This window comes from Apus apus, chromosome 3 (genome assembly GCF_020740795.1).
Source record: "Apus apus isolate bApuApu2 chromosome 3, bApuApu2.pri.cur, whole genome shotgun sequence".
In the NCBI taxonomy this organism is placed as follows: domain Eukaryota; kingdom Metazoa; phylum Chordata; class Aves; order Apodiformes; family Apodidae; genus Apus; species Apus apus.
In genome coordinates, this window is record NC_067284.1 from 73,920,123 (window position 1) to 73,939,129 (window position 19,007).

The 19,007-nt window shown below is 40.3% G+C and overlaps 2 protein-coding genes across 7 annotated transcripts in view; one reads left to right on the forward strand and one right to left on the reverse strand.

Moving 5' to 3' along the window:
• Positions 1–11,355, reverse strand: part of BABAM2 (BRISC and BRCA1 A complex member 2) — a 172,982-nt gene extending 161,627 nt beyond the window's left edge. Inside the window, exons 1-2 of one of the 3 annotated variants that reach the window (XM_051614076.1) lie at positions 11,263–11,355; positions 7,389–7,548 (exon numbers count right to left, since the gene is read on the reverse strand). In XM_051614076.1, the coding sequence (XP_051470036.1) occupies positions 7,389–7,516 (128 nt within the window). In that variant the 5' untranslated portion in view covers positions 7,517–7,548; positions 11,263–11,355. Of the gene's footprint in view, positions 1–7,388; positions 7,549–8,604; positions 9,808–10,789; positions 10,877–11,262 lie in introns of those variants that run through there. The other 2 variants (XM_051614075.1, XM_051614077.1) reach the window with 2 other exon arrangements.
• The window catches only part of RBKS (ribokinase), a 69,804-nt gene continuing 61,865 nt past the window's right edge, over positions 11,069–19,007 (forward strand). The window contains exons 1-2 of one of the 4 annotated variants that reach the window (XM_051614082.1): positions 11,102–11,270; positions 11,732–11,883. Coding sequence is in view for 3 of the 4 variants with exons in the window: in XM_051614081.1 (XP_051470041.1) it covers positions 11,221–11,270 (50 nt within the window). In the remaining variant the exon portion in view is untranslated. Of the gene's footprint in view, positions 11,271–11,731; positions 11,884–19,007 lie in introns of all 4 variants that reach the window. The other 3 variants (XM_051614081.1, XM_051614080.1, XM_051614078.1) reach the window with 3 other exon arrangements.

Here is a 19,007-nt window from a genome sequence, read left to right on the forward strand (position 1 = left end):
TGGTTATTTTTCTTCCAGCTGAATTTGATGTATTAAGCCTACACTGCAAATGTACTCTAGACTTAGTTACCCAAATGGTCAGAAAAATTCATTTCTCCATCAGTCAGAAGAGAGAGCACCATGGCTGATGGTTCAAGAGATCCCAAAGCATTTATAAGGGTGCATTTAAAAGGGCAGTTAAAGAGATTATCAACCAAACAGACCTTTATAACAATTACATTTCCCTTTGAAAAATTGTCTGTAGGCTTACATAGTGATCAATACATTATAACAAAAGGCCTGAACTGTTTTTGATTTCCCATACTGTTAAAGAATGACTGTGTAGTTAAAAACAGTGTACAGATTCTGTTTTCAAAAATTAATGGTTTGCTTCCTTTATTATCACTGACTCACAGAAGTAGTTTAAAGAAGTACTCCCATTGATTTCAGTTGGCTGCATTATTAATGTGGCAGAATCAGATTTTCAACACTTGCATACTGGTCTGTCAATAACAAGCCTCTGATTGCCTTCTATGCTTTTAAAGCCCCTAAACTCTTCAGACAATGACTGCAAACAGGCTAAAACAAACAAACTAATAATCTTTTGTTTCAGCTTCATTACAAGTGTATATGAGCTGTTTAACGTTATGCCATGTATGTATATATACGCATATGAGAGAGTCAAGTATACATGAGGCATAATTGCATACATAAAGCTGGAAGAATTTACCTACCAGTTACTCAGGAATATATTATTCTCTACTCAGCAGAAGACTAAAAATTAAAAGCCAATTGTTTTCAGCTTCTGGTGAAACATGATAATGTATCCAAGATCTATGGTTTGCAAGACATCTGTCCAGCTTCTATCAAACAAATGCTGTATCTGTGTGATGCAAGGGTTTTGAAAAGGGGGAGAAATTGAACCAGATACCAAATTATTAGATTTTTAGCTTTCTGTACAACAAGAAATAGTCTTAGGAATTTTTTCTCATGCAGTGATGCACAATACAAAGAAATTAGACAGACATCTATTACATTAGCTGGAAGTCCTGGACAGAGACCTACAACGTATTAACGTAAGCCCTGGCTTTGAAGAAGTGGTCAGTGAGTTACCAAGGTACAGATAACCAAAACATACAATTAAATACCTTGACAAAGTACATCTTTCCAACTGTATTTGGCACATACATTAGTACTACACAGTGTGAAGCTCCCTTTAAACAAATTACAAACAGTTGGCATTTGTATCAAATAGTTGTTTCACATTTTTATTAAAGCATAAAACTGGTAGGCATTACATTCAGTTTTTTCAAGGTCAGACCAGAGGAAGTCACTCACTGTTGCAGACTACAAATGCCAGCAAAGTATGGTACTACATGCAGTGGTACTGCATACCATACTATGCAGTATTTATATTAAACAAATCTTACCAAAAAAGTATGTAGTCTTTCAGACCATAGCCCCAGTTATGGCAATTATCTAACACTAACCTTACTTTTTAAAATCCTTGCTTTACTCCTAGCACTCAAAACTGACAAATACACACTTTTTTTCTGAACAACTTCAAGCACCTTGTTTAAAATTGATGTAAAAAAAATGCCAAACTTTGTAAAGAGTATTTACAAAACCATTACCAAATGTATGCACTAGATTTACATCTTTATCAGACAGACATTTTGCCTTTGTTTTTTCACCATTCAGAAACAAATGCAAGAGAGAGCAGTCTTTGAACCAAGTCAGTCTTTTTGAACCAGGACAGAAAAACTGTGGTTTGAATTTCCAGGTACTGCTCCACAGCAACAACTCTCTCACTGTCTCGTCAGAGCTGCAGCATGTTAAGTTACTAGTAATGAGATGCTTTGTAACACAGAAATATATCCACTATCAGAAACTGGAATGAAACTACCCACTCTGTGCAAAAGTGATAGCTTCTGACTTACCCAATATAACAGTAAAGGACTTGTAAGACCATACCTGTCCTGGAAACTGTCACATGCTTTCAAGTATACATTTTACTCAGAACATAATTATTTTTTAAAACAGCTTTTCATAGTAATTGTGTTCAGAAGTCACACTCATTTAAACCTCAAACATAAACAAAATGCACGTTAAAAAACCTGCCTATAGGTATCAATGTGAATGATGGAATGTGAACTTCCCTCAAGTAATTGAAGCAGAATCTCTCAATTTAAATTAATCAAAAACAAAAAGTGAAGCAAAAGCTTGAGTATTGCAGTATTTCACCATTAAAAAGCAATATTATTTCATGAAATACTCACGTAAAATACATATTTACTTTAAAAAGGGAAATGCCCAAAAGAAAAGGAAATACCAAAGCATATTGTAGTCTACTCGATAACACAAAAAAGTAAACCACCACTGCTCACTAGGAAGCAGGGCAATAAAGTTATAAAATGTCTTATTACATCTTGATAGTGGTTTTGCATGTTACAATCTACTACAGATATTATTACATTCTTTTGACCACTCTTCATCTATGTTTCTTTGGAACATAGTTAATTAACTGTAAACATAGCTCAGTATCAAGCAAAGAGGCAGAAATCAACAGGGAAACAGACAGGTGCAAAAGACAAAATACCAACATGGTTTACTACAAAACAGTTACATAAAAATTCCACAATTAATCTCCTCATACATATGGAATAGTATAGGCAAACAAATATGAAATTTAAAATTTTGTTATGAGTGGATATCTAAAAAAAATAAAGCTTAATGTATGCAGCTTTAAATCACTGGATTCATTTTGAAGTTTTGCCTGGTGCAACACATCAAAGCAATTTAAAAAAACAAAATAAAGTTAGTTGAGTAAGAATAGGCTTGCAGCATAATTTGAAGCTCAAGCACAGACCCTGAAGAACCGCTGTAAGGAAAAAAAGTTCTCAAAGGCAATGACCACTGCAAGTATGTTTTCACCACTGTAACACACCACAGGAAAAGCAGCAGCCTCTTAAATAACTGGATTCTACATTATACAATAATTAAATACCCTTTATATAGGAAAATGTCCTCTATTTCTAAATCTACCTAATAATAACAACTTTTCCTTATTCAAGATCTTCCCCACAATTGTATGTATAAATGTTAAGAAAAATGTCATTGCCACAATTCAGTTGGTTATAAGTAGATTTTAATATCTCATTAAGATGGGTCATTATTTCAAAGATGTACCACCAGAGATTAACTGAATGATAAAATACATAGCATTGACATAATTGGCAGCAGTATTTTCTTTGGGTCTAGAACAAGGTACTATCCTATAAAAGAGTTAAAATGCTTTGATCCACTCTGTTGTATCAAATAATGTCCTTTTTTAAAGCAGCATAGATGCTCGCCAGGGTTTTCTTATCACCAGGATCAATGCTACTAAAGGTGCTGTATATTTCAGATATGATCTAACATTCAGGTTCTGGTTTTGTTCACTACCGACAATTTACTGTTCAGTGTTTACAAGTAAGAAGATAACAGCTCTGCAGTTTTGGCAACCTAACTTGTTATTACTATTTCTACTGAAAAGTTTCTTTCATTCCTGTCGTGTCATATTGCTGAGCTCAGTTCAGGTGTACTCACATTACTTTACTCACTCTGCATAAGCAGTAGCCATATAATTCCTATAAATAGGACTTCATCTTGAAGGTCCTATTTATAGATGTAAATGTATGTGTCTGACGAGACTGGTGCTGTCTAATAAGTTTGTAAACACATAGACATTATGGAACTGTAACATATAATTATATAACATTTACATACTCAAAGACTGCAAAACAATAGGATTTCCTTACTATGACATACTTCCCTCCCACACTTGCAAGGAAAGCAAATTAATGTATCAGAATATTTTACACCTTTCATCTAACATCAGCTCTTTAATACAGTTTATAAAACACAACAAAACTAAGTAGTCAATCTCAGCAATAAGTCAGAACATGTGCAAAGTTAGTTTTTTACTAAAATCATCTGACATACGGATTGACTTTTCAAATAATAAGACTGAATATGTTTGCAATTCAAAATAAACTGACACTGTAGTCTAAAAATCTGGAACTTGATCTTGCACTGGTGAAATAAAAGGAAAATTCCTTCCACTTTTGAGTTGAGAACCCCAAAACCAAGGCTCTGAATGGGCAAGGTCTTGGGGTTATTACTCTATTCAGCATGTTACCATTATTCCCTATTAACATTAACCTCAGCTTCAGTTTCTAAAACCTAAGAAATTAGAATGGATGGATCTACAGTTTATTTTTTTTTTGTTTTGTTTGGGTTTTTTTTGTTATACATTTTAAAGCACTGGTTCATGAGAAAACCACAGTAAATACAGTAACCCCTGATTTTCTATCAGAGTAACAGTGTGGTACATGACAGTGGAGCACCCATGCAGCTCCTCCCCTTGACCGAGAACATTCCAGATGGTTCTATTTTCAAAGTTAATAGCTACTGAGATTATTATATTAAGTATTTTAACATCTTAAGGGTTACAGGAAAATGGTGTCTATTTTATTCTTAAAAATCTTCCACAAAATACACTGGTTAAAGCTCAATGTATTTGCAAGTTCTGTAACAAACTCAAGCTGGGCTATGGAATAGATATGTTTATATCCCTTTTCATGTGTCAATAATTGTACAGTCACTATTCAAAAGCAAAGTTTCTGAACTCATAGTACTTACAAATGGTCCTATTTATCTGAGATTATGTACTACTTTTTATTTAATCTCAAACATTTAATCTAGTTCCTCTTCCTCACCTTCCTGTTCCACTTCTTAAGATTAAAGGCTGATTCAGCCTCACTGAAACTGAAGGGAGTTTTGCAAATAATGTCCTGAACTTCATCCCTATTACTCTAACAACTGTTCTCCTCAATTTCCTCCTGTATAGGTCCAATATCAATATCCTTATACGTTTGGTTTTTTTCATGTGCATATCACCTACATTTGCATCTGCCTTCTATCTCCTCTGCATTGTCACTTCTGTCTTTAACGAGGCTTACTGAAAGTGAAAGTATATAGTGGTTTGAATAATCTTGTGATGTGAGGATAGGGGAGGAGAGTAAACCAACATTTTTCCACCCATTTTTGGACTCTCAGAGGCCTACAAAGTTTTCTTTTACAGGCAGTCTCCAGGAAACAATTTAAACCTACTTGCAATACAGTGGGTTGGGGATTTTCTTATTAATCAGCTGACATAGGCATCTCAAAAACATTCTGTGGAGTCCCAAAGGCTCCTATATCAAAGGTTAAAGATCACTGAACTAGATATTGAGTTATGGAAGGGACTTCTCTATAATCCTATGATGCACCCATGCTCTCTTAAGTAATTTTACACTGTTTACCTGTACAGTGACATCATAAAGCACTAAATCACAAGAAACTTGTTATTTCCACACTGATGTGTAAATTCAAATTTTTCTATTATAAATAAGCTAAAAATTACTTACTTGTAACAAACAACAAAAAGACTTCCTAAAAACTCACGACTTAAATTAACATTTAAAGAAATTTCAAGCAATTGCTAGTAAATCCTGTTGAAAATAATGCTTTTAAGAAATTAGTTTGTAAAAAAAAACAAACACCAAACCTTAAGAATGACTTCTCAACTACAGATTCTTGATTATGCCAACTCCACTTCCTAATAACCTCAAGCGATAAAAAAGCCTCAACATAAAGAATGAGGCTCATCTCTATGTTCCACTAAAAAAAAAGTTAAATACTGGTAGAACTTGCATATAGCTGAGCCTATGCCTTTAAACTAGATATGGGACTGTATTTGTGTTGTAGACTGCATGTTCAACACAGTTACTGTACAATTTAAATCACTGGTTTTGGATGGCAGGCCCAGCTGAGGGCAGCTTTTATATTTTTAAAATAATAAACTCTTGGAAAACTTTTCGAATTTATCAAAGCAAATCCAAATCTTCTCACTAAGATCACTTGCTGAAAACTTTAGACACTTACTAAAAACACCTCTAAGAAAGACAGCTAGAAAACATCACTTTGTACTATTTTAATCTATTCTTTTAAAGGCAGGCAACATAAGCATTCAGTGGGCAGAGAGCAAAACCCGTATCTACCTCCTGACAAACTGATAATTTCACCATCAGACTATAACTGTGTTGTCTTTCTATCTTTTTTGTATTCACTTCTCTCAGATTCAACAGGAGAAATTTAAGATAGCTCCCATCTCAGCCTTCCTAGAAGACTATAGCTCAAGAGAAAGCAAGGTCTAGTGTGAAATGACAACAGCGAATGCGTTCAGACTGTCTCACATAACTTGCAAGCCGAAATGCCAAGCCAGACAACACTAATAACAAAGTTACAGGTTCTTAGATCTCCAAGGAAATCGTACTGGCAACAGCACCTTACAGGGAGAGAATGGTTCCTTTCAAACTATCCCTCTCAGTCACACCTCCTTCCTGAAAAGGCATTTAAACTGCCAGCCAAGTACCTCCCAAACTCTCCAAGAAAACATGATAAAGCAGCCTACAGAAGGATATTAAACAAAGTTTTCAGCAGAACTTAATTTTAAACAACAGTGATTAATGATGGTTCTCAAGATCTATTGGTTTATACTATCATTCAAAATTATACACAAAGCACTACTTTGTACAAAAGTGGTTATTTAGACACCTTAAGCTAAAGTAATTTCAGGCTCTGAACTCCAGGATCCCACAAATAACTGAATCGGGGATGCTGTTAGACGCCCAACTCAAAAAATAAAGCAATTTCTGACACGTCTCATCTTAAGTATTCTTTTATCAGCCATGTGGGGCATCTCCCCTCTGCACATTGCCTGAAGTAAACTCTACTTTTCACATTTCATTTCCCTACTCTGTGTATTATTCACAGAGGTTACATACCAGAGTCCCATCGTACATCTGGAGCCCAAACTGTATTACTATCTGAAAACCATTCTGAACTCTTCAATGAAAAACAAAAGGAGTATCTTGGACTATTTCAAACACTTGGTCCTACAGCCATTTGATGTACTGATCTTGAGGGAGGACAGATAGAGGATCAGGTAATTTTTTTTTCTTGTTTAGCATATTCATGGCTACAGGTAAGGTCACACAAATATATCTTCAAGTTTTTAATTTAGAGAAAAAATCCAGTAGGCAAGTGATCAACAGAATAAAGCATTTACAGCTCTCTCACTGCTGAAAAACAGCAGTATCAAGTGGCAGAGATAAAAGTGTTTTAACAAGATTATTACTGCCAACAATACGACAAATTAAGTCTCCCAACCACAGAACAGTAGTAAAACAAAAAATAATCTAACTAGTACGTCAGCTCCAGATATACTGGAAATACTTAAATACAGATGAAACTAGTAAAATTCAGCCCTGAAAATACATCTTATCTGTAAGGGGTCAGGCATTCTTTATAGATTAGGAACTCACCCAGATTTCAAGTCTGTAATCCGTAAACAATTAGTAGCATCCAGTCCTACTTTTCCATTTCTGACCACACTGGAAATGAAGGGTGAGAGCGCTGGAGAAATTCTGTTCAAGGCAACTTCAGGCGACATTTTAGTATGTTCCTCTTTCTTTTTGTCTTGAACTGCACAGGGATGAAAGGGAGAAAAATATTTTTAAATATCCTACTGATTTGATGGAAATTCACATGCACTCTGCAAGCATCAAAGGAAAAAAGCTAAGCACGCAACTGATCAGGAAAGTAGAGTAACTCAAGTGTGCAGTTTTAAAAAGAAAAAATAAGCACAGGTCATTTTTCTTCTACCTCTGGAACTTTCAATGAATCCCATTAATTCAATGCCAAACTTATATCCTATGCTCCTTTAATGAATATCCTGTCCCTACAAGAAAGAAATAAAAATGGAGGGCCATTCTGACACTTCACAGCCTAGCCCTTCTTGTGAGCGTTTCCTTTAGGAGTCTATAATTGACCAGCCACATTTGTTCTGCTTCCATTGAAATCAGTGGGACCTACATTACTGATTGCAAGGAGTCCAAGGGTTTGATTATCTCTCCACGTTCTCATTTTTAATTTCTAATACCACTAGAGTAACCTTAATCAGCTTTTACATTACTTCAATAGGTAGCTATTCACAGCACTTCACAATGCCTTTTAAACTTTCAGCGGTAACACCATACTCTTAAAGAGGCATCTTCATTCACAAAACAGATCAGGAAGCTGAGAGACACACAGTTTAAGCACAGCCTTTTTAGAAGTGCTTGCAAATTGTGACCTAATGCTAGATCACTTAGGCCATGAAACACACTTTAAGAACCTGCTGTTTTTCAGCTGGAACGCAGGAACTGAGCATGAACCCATTTTAACTCACTGCACCACAAAAAGGCTAGATAGAGAACATGGACAACAACGGACTGTGGTAGAAGTGGGAAAAAGAAGGGTAAGTAACCTATTAAAATGCTAACTTAACATGTTCAGTCATTCTTCAGCACAGAGTTCCAGATTAAAATCAACTGAACTCCAGTTTTAGAAAACAAAGCCATAAATGGCTGAAGGTAACAAATATGCCATTGACTAGCACGGCAGAAGAGCTTCTTTAAAAGATTCTTTAACTCAGACCATTGGAAGATATTTTTAAAAGCACCCATTTAATTGAAACACATTAATACGTACTGCATTTACCTCCTTACAAAATGCTGCTTGTGGGCTGCTGTATTAGTAAGTTGTTCTATAAGAAGAATGTGAAAACTCCTGACAATAGTTGCAATTTTCTATTGTTTCTAATACTCAGCTTACAAGCATTAGTTGGTAACTAATGCATATTCTATAAAGTGCTAATTCCCTGTAACTGGTAGCAACATTAAAGTTACACATTTTTTTCTGTGAAAAATGCAAGTCAATGTTCAAGAAAAAGTATTTATCCTGGCTATTCAGAATGTATCCGAGTAAGGCACAGGCCAGACACTTTAAAGCAAACAAAAAGACTAAGGTAAGACTTCCTAGAACCAGTAATTATCTTTAATAGATTGGTTCTTACATTTTTATGGCAGCAAAGAAGCTGCAGACAAAATATCCATGTCCTCACGTATAATGTATTCTCTTGACATATATGATTTGTCACAATTGACAATGGGCAACAACTTAAATTTTCTTAGCACACACCTACAGCAATTTAAGATGCTACCTCCTGTTTGTTACTTTTCTCCCCAGAATTACTGCCTATTCACCTTTATTCTTCCCCAGAGGAAGTGAGAGAACACAAACCCATACTAGACCTATTTCAATGCAAAGTCCAGTGGCTTAGATTGAACAGCTAATAAAAATGAGTTTAAACTAAAATGCTACTTTGTACACAAGTGGCTAAACCTGGGCACACATCTCAATCCACCAGCTCTGCTGTAAGGAGAAAAATTCCAAGTGGGGGCCGCTGTACTGATGAAGTCGAGAACTTTTCAAATCATGAAAAACATGTTGAAAAACAAGCTATCCTTTTGGCAGTCTTAAAGTTACACGGAAGGACATTAGAATTGGTTCTGATAATGACACATTTTAAGGGAACTGTGTTATGAGGGTAGAATTGCGAGACATAAGAGATCCATGTGGTGACTAAGGCTGAACAGACGAACTGCAAAATAAACTACAGGATAAGATTCCTAACCTTTTTGTTAATATGCAGATATTGTCAAAACATGTAAATAACTCCTAGGATTTTTTTCCTGATTATATTGCATCATTTCTTCAGTACCCTCAACACCTTGCACATAACAAGCCAGATACCCAGCACTTAAAAGGGTCACTACCAAACTCACTGGTTCATTTTGTAAACAAAGGTCTTTACAAACTATAATATAATTAGCACCATTTCAAAGTTTCAATTGTCATACTTCCCCCCCCCCCAGCTTAATTTTTCCCGCAGTACTGGAAAGAGAACACAAACTCAAGGGAATTAGCAAAAACAAAACTCAGTAGTAGACTGTTTCCCTCACAAAACAAAACATCTGAAAGAAGTAAACAAACTAAGGGTTGTATCATCACAACTTCAGGCAAATGTAACAAATGTTTCATAACCATCCCAGTAACCATAAAATCCCAGGCATCACTTCCAGCACAGGAGCCTCCACACGAGAGCTCCTCTCTTCCGCCACCACGGGGAACACCCCCAGGTGTGAAGCCGTAGGGTGGCAAGGTTAACCTTGTGATGGAGGGAGGCCTCGAAGTGTGAAGGAACCTTTCCCGCCCAACCCTCTCAAGCTGGCTGTCTCGTTCTGTGCTTGTAACTTGGAGGGCAGTTCTCACAGGCTGCGGGGACCCACGTCCACCTCTACCTCCCGCCGCTGAGCCCCAGCGCTCGCCCACCCGCCAGCCCCGCCGCTGCTCGGGGGAGCCCCAGGCAAACCGCCCAGCCCTGGCACGGCCGAACCCGCACCGGGCGGGCCTCCCTCCCGCCGGGCCCGGCTCACGGCCCCGCCCGGGCGAGGCTCCAGAGGCCATGTGCGGGCAGGACCAGCCGGGGCCGCCCCGTGCGAGGGCGCTGGGCCCGGGCGCTGCCTGCCGTCCCGCCCCGGCGGCGGAGGCCGGGAACGGGCCGGGTCACGGCCCGGCGGGAACTAGGGCGGCCGAAACCCCGGGGCGCCCGGGCCCCCCCCCCGCACCGCCTCCTGGCCAGCTCCTCCCGGCCCGGCCCGGGCCGGGCCTGCCGCCTCTCGGTCTCCCACGCGACCCAAGCGCCGCGGAGGGGGCGGAGGCCGGTGCACAAGCCCGCCCGCCCGCCCTGCCACCGCGCCGCTCCGCTCCCCGGAGCCAGCAGGGGCGCTGCGCCCGCCCCGCCCCGCCCCGGCCCGGCCCGGCCCGGCCCGGCCCGCCGTACCTGGGCCGGCCGCAGCACAGCCCCTCGGCCTCGGCCGCGCGCCCGGCCCGTCCGCTCGCTCCCGGCGTGCGCGCCCCCGCGGCCGCCTCACCGAGCGGCGTGCGCGCCGCCGCTCCCCGGGCCGGAGGGGCCTTCACCGGGCGCGGTGTTGGCGGCTCGCGCAGTGCCTGGGCGGGCGGCTGGGCCGTGCAGGAGCGGGGCCGCGGGAGCGGGAGGCGAGGGGCCGCTCTGCCAGCAGGCGTGCGCCAGGGCACCCCTCCGGCCCGAAGGCCCCTGCGGGCAGGCGGCCGCGGCCTTCCCGGCCCGTCGCCGGTAGCAACGCGCGAAGCTGCCGCGGCGGGGCCCGGCGCCGAGGCCGGGTCCGAGGTCCAAGGCTCGGGCGGTGCCTTGGCTGGGCTGCGGGGCCTGGGGCTGCCCCGTCCCCTGGCGCCATGGCCGCTGAGGTGGTGGTTGTGGGATCGTGTATGACCGACCTGGTCAGGTTAGTACCCGGCGGGGCTCCCGCAGGCCCCGGCGCGGGGTCGGTTTCCTACCCTGACCGGACGGAGGGGCCCCGAGGGGAAGGAGCGCAGGGCTTCACGGGGCCCGGGGCAGAGCAGAGGCTCCCCGCGCCTCCCAGGGGCAGGCTGGGCCTGGATACATCCAGCCCCTCCTACACTGTGCCAAGGAAAGTGGGTGTCACGTCTCTCTCCAGGCCGGGGCAGGAGGAGCGGGGCCGGCGCCAAGCGCGGCGGCGAGGAGCTCTCGGCCCTGGGCAGAGAGAGGCCAGGCGAGGAGTTGGCTGCGGCCGGGGCAGGGGGAAGGAGCAGAGGCGGCGGCGGGGGCGGCTGGGCCCGCGTGATGTCAGCCGTGCCAATAAGTCCTTGAAAGAAGACTGTGGGAACGGGGAGAAGTTTGAACGTGTTGTCTCGTGGAGCTTTGATCCGCTGTCTGCAACTTTAGGGAGAAGAGAGACTTGAGTTTGTGTTGTCAGCTGTGCTAGGTGGCTCGGCCTTTGCCTTGCCAGAAAAGCAGCATTTAATAGTTACCCGCATGGGAAACTGTGAACTCTGATACTCTTTGTCAGCAGAGGAGCTCGAAACGATTTTATGAAGGTAAATAAAGCTGGTCAACTGTAACACGTTTTCAGTTCAAAGCACTTGTGTCCACTAGAAAAGCGAGAAAGAAAGCTTAATATTGCAAAGAAACTGAAGTTAGCTCCATGAAAAAGTATAATTTGATTACTTGCCGACAACATTTTTTTGTGGCACTTTGAAAGGAGAGAGAAAGAAAAGGTCTCTCAAGCTATTCCTACCCAAAGCAGACAAGAAGTGGAAATAGGAAACCCTCAAAAATTTAGCACCTCCAAAGCTGCATTTTGAATTATGAACTTTTTTTTTTTTTAAAAAAAGGAATGTCTTAATTCCTTCTTATTAATTTTCTGGGCATTTTGCTTTTAGACTTTAGTTGCTTGGGTCTCATTGTTTTGGTTTTATTTTGTACATAGGTAAAGGTTTGGAAATTCCTTTTAAAAAATAAAGTACAGAAGTTCATGAAAGCTCTTGGTTTGAGCAGTCTGCATTTCACAGTGAATACTAAATACTGGAAGAATTCAAGCAAAATTTGCAAGAGTTGGCAATGATGCAGATACTGACCTAAACCAGCTGACCTTGTCAGTCTCAGTAAACTTGCCAATCAGTCTTTGATTTGCGCTATTTTAAACAGATCTGTTTTTAAACTATATATGTAGATTTGGTTAAAATAGGATTTAAAAGTACATATATCTGGACTGCATCAGCTTGTCCTGCTGGGAATTCTGCAGTGGAAAAACAATTCCTCAATCTGAATCAGCAGACAATTATATCAAAGCCTGTGGGTCAGGAAAGTGTAGAATAGATGATGAGAAGAATATGCTGAGGAGTAAATACAGTTTAGGCATAGACATGCATTGCAGAAATGATGAAAACCCGGAAATAATCACAGAACCTATGTCAGAAAGATTTCACGCTTTAGGGAACCTGCAGAACACGCTGGCAGATTTCCAAGCATAGTTAGTTGTCTTGTAAGTCAGAGTAAGATCTCGTAGAACTGATCTTGACGTTATGTGTGAATGAGCTATCAGATGCTCGCGACGTTATATTGAAATCTAAAACATGGTGCTCTAACCTCAAGGTGTTTTTTTTTCCTGTATCTCTAAAATGTGGGGGGAAAAAATTGTCAAAAATTATCTAGCAGCTTAAGCACTGCTGCCAGCCACAGCTTTGTGATTTTTCTTGATACTTAAAGAAACCAAAAAAAGAAAACTCATTTTTTGGCTGCAAATTTGATGCGATAGAAATACAGGAATTTATTTGAAGCCATATTATTTGGCCATACTGTAACCAGAGAGTAAACCATGTAGCTGCTGTTGCACAGAGATTAAGTGGTTGAAGAAAAGCCATTTCACTTTTCAGTCAACTGAGAAGGTTTCTTAAGTGGTACAAACGCTATCACGACAATGTATCTGACTCACACGATTAGCCTCTATGTAAGGAGCAGTGAAGGGCTTTTTATTAGTGATAAGCTAATTTGCATCGACTGAAAAAGAAGTGACAGCGTCATTCTTTCTGTTACTAGTACAGGATTTAAAGCACATAATAAAATAAGAAAAAGAGTGTGTTTAAATTTAGCTGGCAAGAGTTTAATTTTCCTGAAAAACCTCTGTGTACTACCCATGTAGACACAGTTTTAAGTGTATCCTACGGTACAAAAATCCTGGTAAAATTACTGGAAAGGACTAAACTGTAGAGTGGGATGTGTCTAGGTGGAGAGCAATGCTATGAAACAGAGACAGATAAGCAAGCTTTATTAAATGTGGTTAAAACTGCCAGGTTAGGATCAGATTTGATGCCAGGAGGGTTTCTCTTGGCTTTCTTTGTATCTGGGATTTAGAGGGACTGTGTATTATAGGTTTAAAGCTAGGGTTCATTTCAGCAGGGATGAAAGAGCATCAGGTTTTTGTGAGTTTGTCATTTATGTTGATGTTTAAGTTTGTAAAAGAGTTGGGAGAGCAGTGATCATGTTAAATGCCTGTCTATCACCTATTTGGAGGAGACTGAATAAATTAGGAGTGAGAGTCACGCAGAGGAGGTTAGAGGCATATTTTTGGAGGTATTATGTCTAATAGGCATATTCACCACTCAAGACTAAAGACTATCTTCCCTAGAAGATAATCATGTTGATTGGTTCTCTGCCAGAACTAGATAATGCTGAGTTCTAATTCAAACTGATAAAATACCATGTTTGCCCTCCAGAATATAATCATGGCCCTCTGTCTGGAAAGCTCAGAATGGTAGATATTAAATGGTAAACATTCCCAGATCTGAAGAGGCAAGCTACCAAAAATCAGAAAGATAAGCTTCAAGCTACCATTGGACATATGGGAGCCAGATTCACCACTAAAAAAGAAGTTGGCATATAATGTTTTTACTCAATACAGTAATGATTTAAAGAAGCGTAACCTCTGTGTGAAATGGAAATGTGCAATTTGAAATTTGTGATGTCTTGCATAATGGCAGAGAAGGAAAAGAACAGGGACCTTCTTTAAAGACAGTATTCAGATGTAATTTTGGGAAACAGTCAAATTCAGAAGGAAGGATACTGTGCCTTAAGATCTTTTTTAAGGGAAGGGGCCCAGTGGTTTGCTTTTAAAACACTGTTCTCATTGGAAATTCTTTTCTCATTGTCCTGCAGTGCTGCAGTGGCACAATGTGGGTTTTCTAAAGTGAATTTAGTATAATCAAAACAACCTCACGTACATACATGCAGTAAACCACACTCTTTTGGCTTAATAGGACCAGGAGCAAAACATATTTGTGGTCACAAACACAATCAACACGTCATTGGCAATAGCAGGCAATAGCAATAGAAAACAAAAACAGCATTATTCTGTATGATCTAGATATCAAACCAGATGGGTACCATCCATAGTATTACTTAAATAGTTTCTATTCTGACTCATATTTGTAGGCTGGTCGTGGCATTGGCATTTTAATTCATATTAAATCAGGACAAGACTAAACATATGAACCAATGAGAGTCAGACACACTAAAACAATTAGAATAAACAGGAGAAACTTTGGCATGGCAATTGAAAACAGCAGAAGTAAAGCACAAAATGTAAGATGGAAAAACAGACTTTGGATAGCCACAACAGCAACAGTTTTTCACTTTAGCTCAAGAGAGTGTGACCACAGTCCAAACACTGGAAAACTGTGGGTTTTATGATGTTCAAAATTTGAAATCTTAGTTATCTGTGGATGTCTTTCCTTCCTTCAGGTTGCTTCCTTCCCTGTAGGGAGTAGAACTACAAGTTCTGCTTCCAGTCCCCTCTTGTAAAAACTAAGCTGTCCGACTGAAGGCATTCAGTAGGAAAGAAATGGCAGAGAAGGCATTGAGCTACAAAGTAGTATATTGCCAGACTAGATTGGACAGTGGTCGCAAATGCACATCTGGAATTAGCATCCCAGTGTGGTGGACACATTGAATCATCTTCACTAACTGAGCACAATCTCTGCCTGTGGAAAAGGGCGAATGTATCTCCATCAGTGATTTTCTACAGCTCTTATGGCTCCTCTTAAGCCTCTAGCAGTGGTTATTGTCAGCTGAAGTGCTGAAGTAAATGGCTCATTGGAAGTGTCCATGATCCAAAGCTATGTCTGTAATTTCAGGCTTTTTTTTTTTTTCTTCTGTAGGGGTATGGAAAGGAATTTTCTTTTTTTTGAGTGAGCAGGGAAAGTCTTACATACGACTTCATTTTCTTCTTTGTTTTGTTTCAAGGTCTTTCACATGTGTTCTTGTTTCCACCATTTCTCGTGAATGCAGTCACCGTGTTATAATGGGGGTTTTTTGCTTTAATGTGTTGGGTTTTTTTCCTGTTCTGCAGCTTCTCCTAGCAGCAAACTGTTACAGAATCCTTCAAATCCATTTCATTTGTGTTTTTGTTTTTATCTGTAATGCTTCCCCTGCAGCAGCCACTCCTCATTCTAGTCAATCTGCTCTTGCCAGCAGCATGGGAAAGCACAACTGTGAAGGAATACAAGCTTAGTCCAGTTGAGGAAATTAATCTTTTGGATCCAGAGAAAGGCATCAAGGCATGAGAGAATGTGTCATCCGTGAATTGTTTAGTTTATGTAATAGTGAAAAATCTGGGCTTGATTTCAGAGTCTGTACTATGCCCTTGTCTTCTTCCCTGACCTAATAAAGTTTGGGTGTATAGTAAATGCAGGATGCACAGGCTCAGTGTTTTTGTTGTTCGGCATGATTTTAGAGGACCTACATGTTGTTTAGAGAAACTCTTCTTTGTCTTCTCTTGTCTGGCAGGAAGAAAGCTGCATCTTGGGGGCACAAAAAGAAAAATGGGGTAAAAATGGAAGTTGATGAAATCCTCAATAATGAGATTCACTAAGAAAACTGTGGTTTGTTCATATATAGCTTTTGAGTATCTGTAGTGGCCCAGACACTGATCTGATATGGGGGTCTGATCCAAGCTCATCCATGCCAAATGAAGATTTTCACTGCTGTAGACTTTGTTGGTGTCACCCCCCAAAAAAATCTGAGTGATGAGTTTATTTTAGGATGAGACAGTTCAACATTTTAGTATGTTAAAAGTATTTGGTCTTATACTCCAGACTGGAAAAGCTTCTGACAAAGTTCATCTAACAAAAAAATGACAAAGTATTGAAGAGGAAAAAAGAAGGGAAAATGTCAGGTTGAATGTTTCTTAAGTGAACACAAAATAACTAGGGCAAGGCCACAAATTACTTTTTTTAACCCATTACAAGAGCTGCATTTGGAACCAACGTTATGAACTCCAAGTGAGAGACAGTGCACCATTGATCGCAGCTGGCACTTTCTGAAAGGAACTGTTTGTGCAACAGAGGATGCTGTGGGTCCTCTCTGAGGACTGGTGGTGCTAGAACACCTGCTCAACACTTGTCTTTGGCTCTGATCCCTGAAAACTTCCCGCCCCCCCCGCCACCTTCCTAAATGGAAATGTGGAAGTTTTAAAAGTCTTGGGAAATATGAATGTTAAACTGGTCACACCATGTCTTTTAATTTAAGTGCAACAACAGTGTTGCTTTCTGGATTTTATTTAATTGAAACCTCCCTGCCCTTTCATTTGGTGTCTTCATTTTGTGTCCTAACCTACTGTGTACTGTAATTAGGCACTGTCTTTCCTTCCAGAAACAATTCCATTTCAGCAATAACTAATATGACTCCCGTTTCTTAGACTTGTTTATCTAGTTCCATTTTAATAGTGTGTATTTAGTAGATTTTTTGAGCTAAAGAATAGCTCTTCTTGTACTATAGTTATGCCTGTACTACATGAATGCTGTAGCTAAAGTACTTTCTTTGGCTTCCAAGTGACCAAGAGGATAGCCCTACTTGTCTTACTATGTAACTTGTCTTACTTTGTGAAAAAACTAGGAAACTGGTAAAGAGGAATTGAAGGAAGGTCTTATAAAGGGAAAAATAATAGGAAAGACATCAGATTTTACTGAAGAAAGTGTGAAGAGTCTGTGGAGTTGAGGTTGAGATAAGAGGCAGGGAAACTACAAACCTAACAGTGACAGCTCCCCAGCTATCTAGAGGCCCCTGTTTTTCTGCTTCTCTTTCTGCCAGCTCTGGCTGCCTGCTTGCTCTGTGCAGTTTTCTTACATGGCTACATGGCAAGGTTCAGGGAAAAGCTCTAGTTTAGTCCTGTTATCTTCTCCCAGTAATAGCATTTTGGAAGACAGGGCACCCAGTAAGTGCTGTTACCTCCTCCTTCCCATGAATGAGTTCCCAGCTGTCTGCTTCTGTTCCTACCAGCTGCAGTGTCTGGTCTGTTTAAGTTTGTAAATAGCTTTGAAATCCTTCAAGATGAAAGGTTCTACTTCAGTGAGATCATTATCACCTTACACATTTCTCAGCTCCCTGTTCTTGGTTCTAGCTTTTTGTCTCATCTCAACTTGGGGTTCCGCACAATACTTGACATTCCCAGCTCGCAGCAACACAAAACTTACACACGAATTTCAACTTCCATTCCTCGAGTTGTTTGACACACAGTAGTTCAGAGCTGAAGGTTAAATACATACATTTTCTGGAGCCAATACTAAAATACTTTGCATTTGCCACACCAAGATCGTACTGCACTTACGTCTGACTTCATCTTATTTTGTGTGCTTCAAGAGACTGTATAGTTCTCTTCCTCCCACTTCTAAAGTACTTACTCATTCTAGGAAGCATTCCAGCTACAATGTTGTCTTGTGATCCACACTATACTCTTATAGCCGTATTTTGTTCATGTTCTTGTGGTTAAACTGTAAGCCTGTCAGGGCAGGGATTTCACTTCTGTCTGGTGTAGTGAACTTAGAGAATGGAACCCTGACAACTTGTTCAGAGGGCTCTCTCTGTTCAAAGACTCAGAGGCAGTAACATGATGTTTGAACAGAACAGAACCCCTTTTCTGTTCAGCTGCACATCTAAGCTGTTTCCAACTTCCATATTTTAACTGACTAATGAGAGAATTTTTACAGTATATAGTATCTACGTGTGATATTCCCAATGTCGATTCACATTCCAGTGACATTCCCCTCTTTCCTGTGAAAGTGAGATCAACTTAAACCTGTGTTTATGAAACTACAGTCATTTCCATGGCAGTAGACTATGATATCATAAGTGGAGGGTTATGGCTTTCCTCTGTGTGTTAGCAATTAAAAATTATGGTTTGTGAGGTACAACTAGTGTTTACCAAGCTTTTAGGTTTAGTCTATATGAGGCAGGGAAACTATTGCTTAATTCTCTTGAGAGTTCACTTGGGTAATGGAGTAAATGAATCCAGAAACATTTTGATCCTAGCAGGTGATACGTTTTTGGGGGTGTATTTTCCTAAGGGAAGAAGAAAATCAGCTACTCCATCTTGTGTTCTCTAGCCTGGCAAAGAACACTTACCTGAAACACCATGGTACTCCTTATTGTTACATTATTCAGAGCTACTTAAACACTTAAATTATCACGATTTTCTAGTCTCATTAGACTGGCATTTTTCCCCTTTGGAGGTCAGTAAGCTATTATACACTACCCACAAAAGTAAAACAATATGATTATCGGTCTTCTCATCTTTTTAATGGGTGCCCTATTTGCCAGCTGTCAGTAGCTGAATCTTTTTGTTGAAGCTCCCTAAGTGTATACATGCTTTTTCATGGGTTGGTGACAG